Below are 15,575 nucleotides of genomic sequence, written 5' to 3' on the forward strand. Positions count from 1 at the left end.
TGGGAGACCTTTGGAGAGAGTGAGTCATCTGCTGAAAGGATTAGTCCTTTTAGATGCTGTTGCCACTGTAAATGCAGAAGTGGTAACCATAGTGACACAGCCATTTCTCTTTGGAATTAGTCCTTTTATGGATAATGATGTCCTGGCCTTATGTCTCTGGAAGATTCCTTCTACATTCTTGCACATTTGTGAATTTGGTTGCATTATTGGTAACAGAATCTAAAAGGACAGATCATTCTCTCCAAAGGCCTCCCAAACCATGTGGTCCCTTATTACACTGAAAATCCTCACTGTCCTTTAGTGCTGCATTCAGATGTTGCTCCCCCAACCAGACCTGTCCTCTGCTCTCCTCATTCCTTCCTTTCTGCATCACAGCCAGAATAAATCATACTTCACTCTGTACTCCTTCTGCCTCTCCCCCATGTTGCCCTTTGTGAGTGAAAATTGCTCCCCGGATGTCCTGGTGTCCTCTCTCCTGAGGTCAGAAGTGCCTTGAGGTCCAAGACTGTGTCATGTCAATGTCCAGCCCCCTCCTGCCATGAAGAGAGCCTTGAACACATTGAATGCTCAGTATCTATTTATTAAATGAATGCACAATTGAAAGAGTGAAGATTAAATGTCTAGATATTTGTTCCTCTAACCCACAAGCTCACATGCAGCAGAGCACATGAATGTGTGTGTGCCAAGGCCCCAGGCTGGATGCCCGCATATGTGCAGGTGCATGCGCCCTAGGGAGGCCCTCTTCGTTAACATCCATTTAAAATCTCTGTCTTCTTCTTGATAGAGAAACAGCATGATTTACTAGACTGATTGAAGAATGAAGGTGAGAGTACGAAGAGTGGGAGAGACATTTCCTCAGCTGTCAGAACAGGAACGACCTGGGTTATGGAAGCCCAGAAAGGGAGGAGGACTTCTTTTGGTCCCAGTGAAAGATGCTTCCAGAATCTGTAGCTTTACTTGTTTGCTTGGAACTCACTGGAATAACTTGGTGGTGAGGTCACTGGTTCTGGGATGACCACTGGGTTTGCTGCATAGACGTTTGGATACATGACACTCACCTGGAAAACACAGGCACACGGGGGCATGCTAAGAAGGACACGGGCATGTGCCAAAGGCCTCGGGCACCGAGGAACTACTCCTGCTCCTGAGCAGGCAGTGGAAAGCACAAAGCGCTCCCTTGTCTCCACCTTTTTGGGGGCATCGTTCCACCCACTGAGGAGCCCTGGGACTCACATTGCTTGATTGACAGCAGACCAACTGGCAGCCAAAGTGGGAAGATGTGCATGCAATGCCAAACTCCAGGAGGCAGAAGACCAGCTGCACGCCAGAAATCGCCAATCCAGGGTTCTGGAGGCAGAGCAGATGGGGAGGACAGGAGCACTGGACTGGGGTCCGAACTGACCTCTCACTGGGGACCCTGCCATGGACTCTCTATGGCTTTGTGGAAGTCCCCTATCCTCAGACTCACGGGGGGAAATTTCCCACCGGGTTTTTGTAAGGATCAAGTGTGGGAGTAAAAGAATTGTTATTGCAACATTTACTTGGTAGTATTCCTCTGAGAAAAGGGATGACCATGTTTAGGGAAGCCCCTTGAGAGTTTGCTTCGGGTGTGGAGACCTGAGGGCGTGCTCTGGAGTCAGACAGGGGAGCAGTGACACTGCTCTGGGGAGGCCGTGGATAGGAATTGGAGGGTATGGACAAGCCACAGAGAGAACAGGGAGATGGTTAGAGGAAAAAGGAGCAGAACACCGTAGTGGGACGGGGGAGGCCACAGGAAAATGAATTTTTCCTGTGAGAAATGAAGACTTCTCAAAGCAAGGATGTCTAATCTTCAGTAATCGGTGGTTTGCTGGGCTCTGATGTAAACCTCCACCATCCCTCTGAACCTTTGGGAAAAAGTCAGCGTCTGAAAAGACTTTCTTGACTGTGACAGTGGTGTTTTGTGGAGGGGAGGAATTGCGGCTGTTTCTCTGGCTTGGGAAGGAGAGTCAGTGAAAGGATCCCCAAACTGAAGTAATTTAACCATAGCAGGAGGTAACCAGGAGAAAAAAAACCTCACTTGCTGTTACCCAAGAATACCCAGGAGAATGGGGCCTTCCAGAGTGTCTAGGAAGAGAGTTTCAATCTAAAAGGTCCAGGAAAGGTCCATTGCCATTTGGGTTTCAATTATGTGTCATGAGAATATTTCATAATGAAGGTGGATGGCATGCAGTAGGTACCAAATAAATGCCTCTTAATTATGATTTTTAAATTTTTTTGAGACAGAGTGTCGCTCTACCACTCAGGTTGGAGAGCAGTGGCATAAGCTCAGCATTGTGAGCTCCACCTCCTGGGTTCAAGTGATTCTCGTGCCTCAGCCTCCCAAGTAGCTGGGATTACAGGCAGACGCTACCATGCCTGGCTAATTTTTGTATATTTTGTATAGATGGGGTTTTGCCACGTTGCCCAGGCTGGTCTTGAACTCCTGAGCTCAAGTGATCCACCTGCCTCGGTCTCCCAAAGTGCTGGGGTTACAGGTGTGAGCCACCACGCCCAGCCTCAATTATCTCAATTATGACTTTTAAAAACAGTATTGGTGACAGCCAGATGCTTGGAGAATTCTCTCTTTTGGAGAGGCCTCTCCTTAGACCCTTTTCTTCTCCTTCCTCTCTATTTAGCAAGTGGTTTGGTAGAAGCTGCTAAGAAATGCATCCTGGGAGGCACAAGCTAGTAGGAAAACAGACGCAGATGATAATTATAATTCACATCAGATGGGGTAAGAGCTACAGAACAGCAAAAAGATATCTCAGGGCACTGAGGAGTGAGAGGTTCATTCTCATGAAGGGATTCAGAGAGGGTGAGGGTAGAGGCAGTTGTCCCAAGAAAAGGGGAGGGCAGGATAATGATGTCCAAGTCAACGGATCACAGAGACTTAGAGTAGAATGGCCCGGGCAAAATATGCTGGTCCTCTTCAATTTTTTTTAAATAAAATTTTTTTACACATAAAATCTATCATGGAAAAGGGGTCCCTCAAGCATCTGAGATATTTGTTATTTGATGAAAAATAATTCCTGCTGTTGAAACCCTGGAGCCTCTCCATTCCTTGGGTCATTATTTGTAAAGCTCGGATGCAGCCCGACCCTCCACATTCAGATGGGATGATTGAGGCTTGAAGTTGGAATGGGTGGTGGGCATGGGGCGAGTTCTCATTCCAAGATCAATCATTGGCAGAACAAAGATTAAAAGCCAAGTTTTCTGAATCAAAAATTGCTGCTCCCTCTAATCCAGGGCAAATAGCTATGCTGCTTGGGGTTAGTCTTTCCTAAACTCTTCTCCCATCTTCCTTTCCCTTAGTTCCTCCACCAGCATTTGCTTCTTAATTTCTTGTATTGGGCAGTCCATGCCTCCCTGATTGGTTCTTTCCCAGCAGGAAAATTCCCACATACTTGGTGTGGCTGCCTCTCCCAGTGGATGGGAGTAGCTGGGGTTCAGGGTGAGTGACAGAGTCGAAGGGAGGTGAACTGTAGGGCACAGTGAGACAGAGCCAGACCCCCCAGAGAGGGCAAATACCTGGCTGAGGAATTTGGACTTTAATCCTACAGTATCTGGGAGTCATAAAATGTTTCTGGGAGGGGAGAAACTCAAGGTACTTTTGATAAATGACATGGACTTGGTCCATAGGGTCTCTAGGGAGGGGCTTTGCCTAAGAATCTTGGAAAGATAAGTCTTTACGTCTCCTGCAGATAAAAAGATCCGATCGAATATAAACAACAGTTAATGGCTGTTGATGTTTACTGAGTACGCATCACAGCTGGCACATTCATTTATTCCTTGACAAATGCTTATGGAGTGTCAACCGTGTGCCAGGCACAGTTCTAGGTATTTGAGGTATGACAGTGAGTGAAACAGAAAACATCCCTGTCCTTAAGAAGCTCATTCTAGGGACAGGCAGTAAGCATGAAATGTAGTAAATAAGTCAGTTGCAGAGGGTGTTAGATGTATAGACTACAGGAAAGATAGATGAGGGGAAGGGAAGCGGGTTACTGGGAGAGTGTGGGTGTTGGGTTCTTAAGGTGGGCCTCATTGGGAAGGTGGTTGCAGAGTAGTGATCTGAAGGAGGTGAGGAAGGGACGGAGGAAGCTGTGGGAACATCTGAGGGAAGAGTGCCCCAGTCAAAGGGAACATTCCAGGCCTGAAGGTGGAAACATGCCTGGAGTGTTGGAGAAAACATCAAGGAGGTTCCCATGGTTCAGCAGCAGAGCCAGAGGATGGCAGCAGAGCCTGGGTCTGGGGGCACCAGAGGGCCAGCATCTTAGGCTGCTGGAAGGACATTGACTTTTTTTCTGAGTAAGATGCCAGCAGAGAAGTGATGTGATCTTATGTCTCCAAAGGATCCCTCTGGTGACCATGCTATCAACAGCGGCAGTGAGGCCAGAGTAGGAGAAGGGGAGCAGTTAGGAGGCTGTTTTCATGACTAGATGAGAGATGCGGTGGCTCGGGCCAGTGTGGGAGTAGAGGGGCTGGGGGAAAATGGCAGGATTCTGAATGCATTTTGAAAGTAGAACCAACAGGATTGCCTGAGGGATTGGCTGTGAGGTGTAACAGAAAGAGAGGGTCAATGATGACTCCAAGGTTTTGTCCTGAGCAACTGGAAGGATGGAGTTACCATCAACTGGAATCAGGAAAACTGAGTAGAGAAGGTTTGGGAAGTGAAATCTGGAGATCAGACTTGGACGTATGAACTTTGAGCTGTTGAGTTGACTATTGGACATGCTAGAGTGCTGTGTAGGGGAGAAGATTTGGCTGGAGCCACGTATTCTGGAAGAATTATCATAGACAAGGTGTTGCAAGTTGCCAGACTAAATGAGATAGACAAATGAATAGAGAGAGAAAACCAGAGAACCAATTATTAAGCCTAAGAGATTGGGAAAAAGAGAACTAGCAGAGGAGACAGAGAAGAGGGCAACCAGTGAGGGTGGAGGCCGGAAGTCAAGCAAAGTCCCTCGGAGAAGAAGGACCAATCACCCCAGTGGGGATTTGGAGAAGAGCAGGTGTTTGGGGGAAGCAAGGCTGAAAGTCTAATTGGAGCAGGTTCAGAGAGAATATGAGAGAAGAGGATTGGAGTCACTAAGTGTAGACAATTCTTTTAAGAATTTGTCTGCCAAGAGGGTCAGAGAGATATGGTGGTAGCGGGTAAAGGAAGTAGAACGAAGAGGAGGTTGGTTGGTTTGTTTTTTAAGAAACAAAAGCATGCTTAATGCTGATGCAAAAGCCCCAGTAAAGGGGGAAAGACTGATGATGTAGAGGAGAGATGGGGTGAGGGAGAGGGGAGGAGAATTTCAGCAGGTAGGAGATGATGGACTCAGTTGTGCAGATGGAGGATTGAATTTACATGGGACACAGGTAGCTCATCTGTAGCTGCCCTGTTCAATTCAGCAGCCACAATTCCCATCTGGCTTTTAAACACTTGAGATGCAGCTGGTCCCAAATCGAGATGTGCCATAAGTGCAAAATATACACTGGATTTCAAAGATTTAGTTCCCCAAATGCAAAATAGTGAACCAAGTTTTTATACTGATTACACGTTGAAATGACAATATTTTGGATATACGGGGTTAAATAAAACAGATTATTAAAATCAGTTTCACCCATTGCTTTCACTCTCTCTCTCTTTTAAATGTGGCAACTAGAAAATTAAAATAACATATGTGGCTTGCATATTTCTATTGGACAGTGCTAGTGTGTAGTAGAGGTTGGCGAATTATGATCCATGGCTCAAATCCTGCCTGCTGCCTGTTTTGTAAATAAAGTTTTCTCAGAACACAGACATGTTCATTTGTTTAGTGTTTTCTGTGGCTGCTATTAGGCAGCTATAGCTGCATGACAGAGACTGTAGGCCTGCAGAACCCTAAATGCTTACTATTGGTCCTTTAGAGAATAAGTTTGCTAACCTCTTGCTTATAGTAATGGGCAAGAAGGCAGAGAATGTGAAGAGAGGTGCTGGTTGGTGGGTACATATGTATTCTTTGTAAAATTGCATTTCATTCTCTCAACACTGCCACAAGGTAGGTATTGTTTTACAAAGGCAGAGACCCAAACTGAGAAAGGTCATGTGCTTAAAGCTATGGGTCAAGGACTTTAAACTTTATTCCTATTCTGAAAGCACCTCCTTTTCCTACCATGTTCAATGAGGAAGCTTGGTTGTCAGGTCCTTTCCGGGAGTTTTCTCAATGGAGCTAATTCAGAACTTAGAGGATCTTTGGTTGAGAGGGATACTCACCACACCCCAGGCGTAAGAATAATAGTTGGGGTAGGCATATGGGTGAGGAATACTTAGATCTGTGATGAAGAGTATGACTCCAACTGCAGAGCAGATTGCACTGACGATGTTCAAGCCCAAACTGCCAGACAGCTGAAGAAGACACAGAGGGTCAGGGTGGGCAAGAAAAACCGTTATAACTGAGATGAATGGAGACCCAACAAGTGTTTCTCTTTCCCCCCAATTTCTAAAATTGTGTTAAAATATATGCAATGTAAAATTTAACATCCTAATCATTTTCAAGTGTTACAGTTCAGTAGCTTTAAATACATCGGCACTGCTCTGAAACCATTGCCACCATCCATCTCTATAACTCTTTTCATCAAAAAATGTTTCTTAATGCAAATCCCAGGCACCCTATTTCCACTGCAAGTAAACAGGTGTTCTGTGCAAGAAAGGTTTTGGGGGTAAGTTAGCTTTGAAAATAGTTGGGTTGGGCAAAGGTAAACAGATCATCATGGCAGGGCCTTTAATGAGGATTTTAGATCTCAGAGCCTTTAATGAGGATTTTAGATCTTTCAGATCTTTTAGATCTCAGAGCCTTTAATGAGGATTTTAGATCTTTTAGATCTTTCAGAGAGAGGACAATACATGGAGATTTTCCCAAGTTCATCTAACTATCTTCATTGAGCATAGCACGGGAGAAATGTTCTCAAGAATAATCTTTGGGGCTGGACGTGGTGGCTCACACCTGTAATCCCAGCACTTTGGGAGGCGAAGGCAGGCGGATCACCTGAGGTCAGGAGTTTAAGACCAGCCTGGCCAAAATGGTGAAACTCTATCTCTACCAAAACATCAAAAAATACAATAATTAGCTGGGCATGGTGGTGTGCACCTGTAATCCCAGATACTCAGGAGGCTGAGGCAGGAGAATAGCTTGAACCCAGGAGGCGACGTCTGCAGTGAGTAGAGATTAAACCACTGCACTCCAGCCTGGGGGACAGAGCAAGACTCCGTCTCAAAAAAAAAAAAAAAAAAAAAAAAAAGAAAAAAGAAAAGAAAAGAAAAGAAAAAAGAATAGTTTCTGGGAAACACTTGACCTATTTGTCCCATAGGATAAATAGAGCCTCAGCTCAAGTGTCTCAGGCTGTGATAGGCTCAGATACTCCACGATTCTGGGTCATGTGCAGAAAGATATGCTTTGATATTTTGAGCTTTCTTTTGAAGACTTTGAAATAGATCTCATCTGGTTGTAGGGACCTGGTCACCTTGAGTCCCTTTACCCTTCATAAAGGGTACCCTCACCCTGCTTGTGAGACAAATGAAGGTACTTTCTTGGTCTGTTACTAGGGGAGCACAAAGCTCTGTCTGTGTTGATTATCAGAGCTCTGTCGGCTGGATTCCTTAGGGAAGCAAGTGACTGAGCCTCCTTCAGATCCCCGGAGCCCTGCTCTGTGTACTGGAGGTATTCTTGGCTCCTTGTTCTGCTAGAGGGCAGCCCTGGGCCCCTGGGAGCTCTGTGCCTCTCCATGGCAGGGTTTCTTAGGAAAGCTGTTACCTCTCTCTTTCTCCCGCTCTCCATACTCTGATGCCTTAGCTAAGGTGACTGTATTGCCCCTTCTCACTTCTGCATCCTCTTGGGACTTTTCTACTTGTGACTCCAGGGCTAGGCTCCTGTGGCCAGTCTGCCTGAGCAGAAATGTATGTGAGCACCTTGTGTCTGGTTATAGTAGGTGCAAGGCTGCGGGAGGAATCATATGTGACCTTATTTTCCCCCTTGTGACACCATTCTGTAAGTCTCCAGTTGGAAGAGCTGGTCTCAGAGTGTAACTTACCAGGCAGTAAGAATATGGCTGATTTTCTGCTGCCACAGAGAGGGATCCTGAAATGATAAACTGGTGCAGAACAGAGTGGGTTTAGAAAGAGGTCAGGGGCTAGGGTGCCCTTCCCCAGGCTTCTGTGATTCTGGTCACACACAGTGGGTACCTTTGCTGGAACCATCAGCTCAACATGGGGAACAGAAAAAATGAGCTGTTCTGTACTGCGTGAAAGGGCCCTGGGGTGGGGTAAATATATATTCTAGGACCCAGCAAACCTGGTTTTAAATTCTAGCTAGAAACTCTTGACCTTAGGTAAGTTATTAAGTTCTCTAAATCTTTATTTCCTCATCTTCAAAATAGAAAAATTTCTAGCTCTTCCCAAGAGTCATTGGCATGAGATAACTTATGCCCTATATCTGGCATTTAGCATATCTTTGCATATAGTAGATGCTCAATAAATGTTGGATTATTTCCCTGTATTTTATTTTCCCACATGTACACCCTATTGTTTTCCAATCTTTATATCAAGATTCAGTTAGGTTTGGTGTCTCTGGAGGGAAGAAGGAAGGGGTTACCAGCATCTTCTCTGATGCTTTTAGAGAGAAGCCTGAAATCAATCCTTGCCTGTCTGCATATCTGGACAAATAACTTTTAGTTACTCAGATAAACGTTGTGTTCCTACAATGCTGAACATCAAATACAGGATGATGATGTCGACTGTGTGCATTTCATCCAACACTGGTATTCTGCAGGCACTGTGGCTGATGGGATTGCTTGCCATCATTGGCCCAATGGGCTAGCAACAGTGGTATGAGAGGGCGTGAGCTATGATTTAATAGGAGCTAGCATTTGTGAGGCACTATAGAAAATTCTTTTTACAAAAAGCCTTCATTGACATATAATTCATATATCATGTAATTCACCCATTTAAAGTACATGATGCAATTATTTTTAGTATATTTATAGAGTTGTGCAATCATCACTACAATCTAAGTTAGAACATTTGCATCACTCCCAAAAGAAGCCGCATACTGACTAGCAACCCATCACCGCCCTCCTGCCAACACACGAAGTGCCTATTTAACCTCGCCTCATTTAACCACATGGTGGCCCATCAAGCACTATTACTCTTGCCATTTTATCAACGAGGAGACTAAGGCTTGGAGATTGTAAGCAACTCACACAACATCATCCAGCAGAGTTTTCGTTGTAAATAACTGTTTCCACTCTATGGCACATGCATTTGAGAATCAAATCCAGGCAGCTGATTTCAGACTCCATGTTCCTAACCCTCAACCCATGTTCCCTCCCACCCAGGGCAGGTGCATGTGCCATAGAGTGGAAATAGTTATTTACAATGAAAACTTATTCCAGCAGCTTCTGCCTTCCAAGGCCAAGGCCATATTCTCCTATGAGTGGAAAAACAAATCTCAGGTTCACACCCTTCTGTTTGTAGAGATTTCATGGGGAGGAAGGGCTGGACTTTCGATGTCCCTCTCAGTCCTTCTGAGGTGCCAGAGGAGATGGGCCTTTGTTTCAGAAGAGGATATTGATCTTTGGGAAATAGAAAGACAGTCCTGGGATCAAGAAAGCAGCGAAGAGCACAACTGCCCTGCAGAAGAGCAAAAGGAGGAAAGTCACGAGGGCTGAAGGGACTCAGCAGCCTGGTGGGAGGGGGCGTGGTCAGTGAGGCATTTGAGATGTCAGGACAACTGCCTGCTGCTCACCGGCACTTGCTGGAATCCAGTGCTCAGTGGCAGGCATTGTGTGCTCAATGGTAGGCCTGGGTGGCCGTGATGCTAGCCCTCTCCGCAGCCCCGCATTCCACGAAGGTCGGAGATACAGGAACAGGTATCTTGTGAGTGGTTATGGGAAGGAAAAGGGGCTTGAGTTCTGAGTTTGGGTGTGTGCAGAGCCTCGCTAGAGGAGCCCTGTTCATTTGCAGACCTTGTGTGGCTGTGGGGGATGGAGATAGCTCTAGGCTATTTTATTTAACTCTTACGAGGTAGAGTGACTTGGACTGGCACCTAGGTTACTCTGGAGTTGTGCCATTTATGAGGAAAGTTGCATTAGTGTCATAGGTAGGTGTGTGAGTCAGGAGAAAGACTGTAACAGAAGGGAGAGAAAGGAGAAAGGAAGGTGGAGAGGGAAGAAGGAGAGTGTGTGTGTGTGTGTGTGTGTGTGTGGGCAGGGTGACACTGCAAAGGAACCACAAAGGTAATAAACTGACGTGGAAGGACTGTAGTTCTTAACATTTTATGGAGTCACAGATCACTCTGATAATCTGACGAAAGCTATGGACCCTTCCAGAAAAATAATGCACCTTTAACATATTAGGTATTTTGCCAAAATGGAGCACCCAAAGCCCATCTGCAGATCTAGATTGAGACCCTGCTGCTGAAACACTCACACCCTTGCTGTTCTACAGCTGGGAAGCCACTCTTCACTCTTGCTGCGTGTTTTCCTCCTGGAGCTCAGGCTTGTGGGCCTATGTTCAACAACGCCAGGCGCTATTCCCAGTGTATTCTTTACATGTGGATGTTTTCTTTGTGAATTAAGAAAATACATCCCTTTTGGCCAGGTGCGGTGGCTCACACCTGTAATCCCAGCACTTTGGGAGGCTGAGGCAGGCAGATAACCTGAGGTCAGGAGTTTGAGACCAGCCTGGCTAATGTGAAATCTTGTCTCTACTAAAAATACAAAAATTAGCCAGGCGTGGTGGTGCACGCCTGTAATCCCAGCTACCAGGGAGGCTGAGGCAGGAGAATTGCTTAACCCGGGAAGGGGAGATTGCAGTGAGCCGAGAATGCAACACTGCACTCCAGCTTGGGCAACAGAATGAGACACCATCTCAAAAAAAAAAAAAAAAAAGAAAAAGAAAAAAGAAAAAAGAAAATACATCCCTTTTGAGGGGAAGTCACCTTACGGGGTTGTAGTTTGATATTATGGGCTGAATTGTGTCCACACCCTCTATCTCCCACCAAATTTCATAGGTTGAAGCCCTAATCTGTAGTGCTTCAGAATGTGACTGTGTTTGGAGATAGGGTTGTTAAAACTGTAATTCAGGTTAAATGAGGTCATCGGGGGGACCCTAATCCTATATGACTGGTGTCCTTGTAGGAAGAGGAGACTAGGACACAGGCATGGAGGGAAGGCCGTGGAAAGGCTCAGGGAGAAGACCATCTGCAAACCAAGGAGAGAAACCTCAGGGGAAACCGCTCTGCTAATATCCCCATGCCAGACTTTCAACTACCAGAACTGTGAGATAACAAATTTCTGTTGTTAAAGCCACCCAACCTGTGGTACTACACTTTGTTGGGGCGGCCCTATCAAACTCATATACTTGTGGAACAAGGCCAGGGCTGGCTGGATTCCTATCCCCCACATTTGGGTGGCTGGGAACCTTCTGCAGGGCACAGCTGCACAACTTGGCAAGGTGGCCTTGAGTGCCTTGGCACCTTCTGGGGACTCATCTGCAGGAGTACTTGCATTACTCACCCACAAGCCTCCCCAGAAGGGAAAGCCTCCGTAGAATGAAATAGACAGGTAGTCCCCCACGAGAACTGTCCCCATGATGGAGCCGAGGCCGATGTGAGCCAGGCCGATGATGATCTGGATGGCCTGTCAGGAGAGCCACAAGCTGAAGTCTTGTTTCTGAGGCTGGGTCCTGCCTCCCCTATGAGCCTACTTTTAATTTTAATATGTGTTTTATTTTCATGGCCTAAAAAGTAATATGGGAAATACAAAAATGAAATAAAAACTACGTATAATCTCCCCGCCGCCTGGAGAAAACAACTGTTTACATTTTGGTGTATTCTCCCATTATTCTTTTCGAATATATAGCTTGATAGCACAACATGGCCCTGAATTTTATTAACTTAATATTTCATCATGAATGTGTCCTCATGGTATTCTTGGAACATATGCTTTTTTGGGGCTGCTCAGATCCCATTATGGATGGTCTGTGGAGTAGTTGAGACAGAGTTATTGGACAGGTAAGATTATTTTTACTTTTTTCTATTATATGTAACATTGTGATAAACATTCTTGTATGTAAAAATTTGCCTTCATCTCTTATTTCTTTAGGATATTGTTATGTGTTGAATTATGCTCCCCTCTCCCAACCCTCTTCCAAATCCATATGTTGAAATTCTAACGCTGAGTGCCTCAGAATGTGACTCTATTTGAAATACGGTTGTTGCAGATGTAATTAGCCAGGATGAGGTCACACTGGAGTAGAATGGGTCTCTAATCCAATATGACTGGTATCCTTATAAAAAGTGCCATGTGGGCCAGGCGCAGTGGCTCACACCTGTAATCTCAGCACTTTGGGAAGCTGAGATGGGCAGATCACCTGAGGTCAGGAGTTCAAGACCAGCCTGGCCAACATGTGAAACCCTGTCTCTATAAAAATACAAAAATTAGCTAGGCATGATGGCAGGTGCCTGTAATTCCAGCTACTTGGGAGGCTGAGGCAGGAGAATCGCTTAAACCCAGGAGGCAGAGGTTGCACTGAGCCAAGATCGTGCCACTGCACTCCAGCCTGGGTGACAGAGTGAGACTCTGTCTCAAAAAAACAAAGAGTTTTCAACTTTATTCTGGTGTGAAAGTGACATGTATTCAGTAGAAACCGTATTTGGAGTACCCATACAACCATTCTGCTTTTCACTTTCAGTCCAGTATTCAATAAATTACATTAGATATTCAATAACTTATTATTAAATAGGCTTTGTGTTAGATGATTTTTGCCCAACTGTAGGCTAGCCTAAGTGTTCTGAATATGTTTAAGGTAGGTGAGGCTAAGCTATGATGATTGGTAGGTTACATGTATTAAATGTATTTTTGACTTATGATATTTTAAATTTATGATGGGTACATTGGGACATAATCCCATTGTAAATGAAAGAACATCTGTGTATGTTTGTATATTACACACGTGGTAGCAAATACAAATATATTATTTCCATAAATTCACATAAATGTCAGCAAATAATACGCAGTGTCTGCCCCTTTCTTTCTTCCACTAACTCCATATCTCGGGGTGTGTCCCTATCATTACATAAAGAGCTTTCTTGTGCTTTTTATAGCTCCACTACATTTTATTCTTTGGATGCACAATATACTGACTTAACCAGTATCATATTGATGGATATTACAATTTTTTTGTTATCACAAACCACGCTGCAATGAATAAGCTCATACATATCACAGTTTTTGTGGATACAGGCATATCTGGAGGATGAAGTTCCAGTAATGGAATTATTGGATATTTTGCAAATTTGACAGTTACAAATTTCCCTCCCTAAGGGTTGTATCAATTTATGTTCCCGTAGTGCTAGGGTCGGAGCTCGGGCAGTCTGCATCCGAATTCATGCTCATCATCATTTGGCTACACAGTGAAATGGGCCTTTCCTTGTCCTGCGCAGGACAGCCTTTCAGGGGTTACTGTGAGCATTTATGTTGTTGATTGCCTAACCTGCTTTGTTTCCTGTTGGGCAACTATTTGATTCGATCTTACTGGATTCTGACTCCACCTTGTGGTCTGCTTTGGTCTTGCTGGGACCCCTTTCCCTTTCTTCTGAGGCCACTGGGCTGGGCATGGAGCCTGGCAACAGGATCAACATTCAAGCACACTGCTTTTTTGTTGCTTTTCTTTCTCTTTCCTAAAATGCCTAAATCAGAAAATACAAGGCCTGTACAGAGGCCTCCCCCATGATGCTGTGCAGCTGAGCTTTCTTTCTAAGAGACCTGTGTTTGGCAAGGCGCGATCAGCTCAGCCTCACTTGCGAGACGTAGTGTTTGTGTATTTCCCAGGCCTTCCCTTCCCCTCTGCTGTCAGTCCAGCTGTGTAGTCCGTGGCCTGCAAAGGGAAATCCCACTTACCCCCAAGGTTTTGCCTTCTTTCAAAGTTTTCTGCACAGGCTGCCTATTCACATTCGACATCAAACCAGGTGGGTTCCCAGGAACTAGATGGACTTGTGGCTGGTTGTTTGGATACAGGGGCACCTGAGACATGATTCCTGGGGTCGCAGGATAACCATTGTGGGGTGCCACCACCAACACAGAATTGGCCACTGGAACTGCTGAAGTCATCGAATTCATGCTGCCAAAAAATAAATGCGACAGACTTGTCCCTCACGTATGGACTCGTACTTACATTTAAAGAGGACTTTTACTTCTTCTAGCTCATTGGAGCATCTTAACCCTCTACAAGTTTATGAATCCCACGTTACAAATAATAGACATCAGTTATAGGGCACTTAAGAGGTGCTTTACAAATACATTCCCTTTCATCCTCTCACCCACCCGGTTTTACAGATGAGAGAACTAAGACTCAAAGAGGGTAAAGGCTACCAGAGGGCAAGGGGTCCATCTTTTCCATCTTTGTGTCTCTCGCAGTGTTTATTTTATTTTTTATTGTTTTTGAGACAGAGACTCGCTCTGTCACCCAGGCTGGAGTGCAGTGGCACGAGCTTGGCTCACTGCGACCTCCGCCTCCTGGGTTCAAGCAATTCTCCTGCCTCAGCCTCCTGAGTAGCTGGGATTACAGGCGCCTGCCACCACACCCGGCTAATTTTTATATTTTTAGTACAGATGGGGTTTCACCCTGTTGGCTAAGCTTGTCTCGAACTCCTGACCTCAGGTGATCAGCTCACCTTGGCCTCCCAAAGTGCTGGGATTACAGACGTGAACTACTGTGCCTGGTCTCTCATAGTGTTTAGAGTGCTGCTTTGCATATGTTAGTACTGGCTGAAAGCAAAATTTCGGAACTAGAAAATCTCTTGGACAACATCGAGTTCAATTCTCTTATTTTCTGGAAAAGGAAACGGGGTGAGAGAGTGGACAAGAATCCTCCAAGGTCCCAGTTATGTCAATATTAGTTAAATGGAGATTATCCTCCTCAAGGGAAGCCCCATTGCCAAGGCAGTGTATGTTCATTGGGTGGCTTCTACTGCTCAATTTTCTAGGCTACTTAGAAATTCTGATGTGGTTTAAAAAATTCTTTTTCTTTTTGTTTCTCCCGTCCCCCTCCATTTCCCGTCTTTGTCTTTCTTTCTCTTGGAGCAGACCCAATAAAGCTAGTACAATACACTCTGCCTATCCTTCACCCACACTGGTTTGCCATAAGTATCATTTGGTAGAAAAACCTTATCACCAATTCCCAGTTACCAACCACCAGATTAAGCAGACTCACCTTGCTCTGCCAGCAGCCACGTATCTCTTGATCCTATTCCCTTTTCTTTGCTGTCGGGACCTTGCTTTTTTCCTGAGAGAACGAATGTACTGGGACCAGTTGGGTGGTAGGGTTAGAAGGATCCAAAGTCCTCTATTTCCTGGATGCAGGCCAGGTTACGTGCTGCTTACAGCTCAGTTTCCTTCATATTTATTTCCTGTTTTGGTTAATGAGACAGTGAAATATGGTTGGCTGGTTGCTCTGGGAGACACAGAACGAACTGGGCACCCAGGATGCGCTGTATTTAGCTGTAACATGAGACAGGATGACATAACAATTCTCG

General features: G+C 45.2%; 1 protein-coding gene across 3 annotated transcripts; it reads right to left on the minus strand.

The window, feature by feature from the left end:
• Positions 1–559: 559 nt before the first annotated feature.
• MS4A8 (membrane spanning 4-domains A8) lies at positions 560–15,492 on the minus strand. 3 transcript variants are annotated; one of them, XM_050757000.1, is made up of 7 exons: positions 15,254–15,492; positions 13,942–14,161; positions 11,557–11,679; positions 8,074–8,133; positions 6,260–6,391; positions 1,234–1,347; positions 560–1,058 (listed from the first exon to the last, which is right to left on the minus strand). In XM_050757000.1, exons 2-7 carry the CDS (start codon positions 14,158–14,160, stop codon positions 954–956), a joined length of 753 nt encoding a protein of 250 aa, XP_050612957.1. In that variant the 5' UTR covers position 14,161; positions 15,254–15,492; the 3' UTR covers positions 560–953. The 3 variants fall into 3 exon arrangements, with proteins under 3 accessions (XP_050612957.1, XP_050612959.1, XP_050612958.1); XM_050757002.1 differs by lacking the exon at positions 1,234–1,347; XM_050757001.1 differs by lacking the exon at positions 15,254–15,492 and having other exon boundaries at positions 13,942–14,163.
• Positions 15,493–15,575: the final 83 nt, after the last annotated feature.

This window comes from Macaca thibetana, chromosome 14 (genome assembly GCF_024542745.1).
Source record: "Macaca thibetana thibetana isolate TM-01 chromosome 14, ASM2454274v1, whole genome shotgun sequence".
Classification (NCBI taxonomy): domain Eukaryota; kingdom Metazoa; phylum Chordata; class Mammalia; order Primates; family Cercopithecidae; genus Macaca; species Macaca thibetana.

Coding starts and splice junctions, on each gene's coding strand:
- MS4A8 (XM_050757000.1), bottom strand. CDS start 14,160: ATGAATTCGATGACTTCAGCAGTTCCAGTGGCCAATTCTGTGTTGGTG. Junction 8,134..11,556: donor CCTTCTGGGGAGGCTTGTGG/GTGAGTAATGCA, acceptor GTTCTGCACCAG/TTTATCATTTCAGGATCCCT. Junction 1,348..6,259: donor ATTCTTACGCCTGGGGTGTG/GTGAGTATCCCT, acceptor CTCTGCCTCCAG/AACCCTGGATTGGCGATTTC.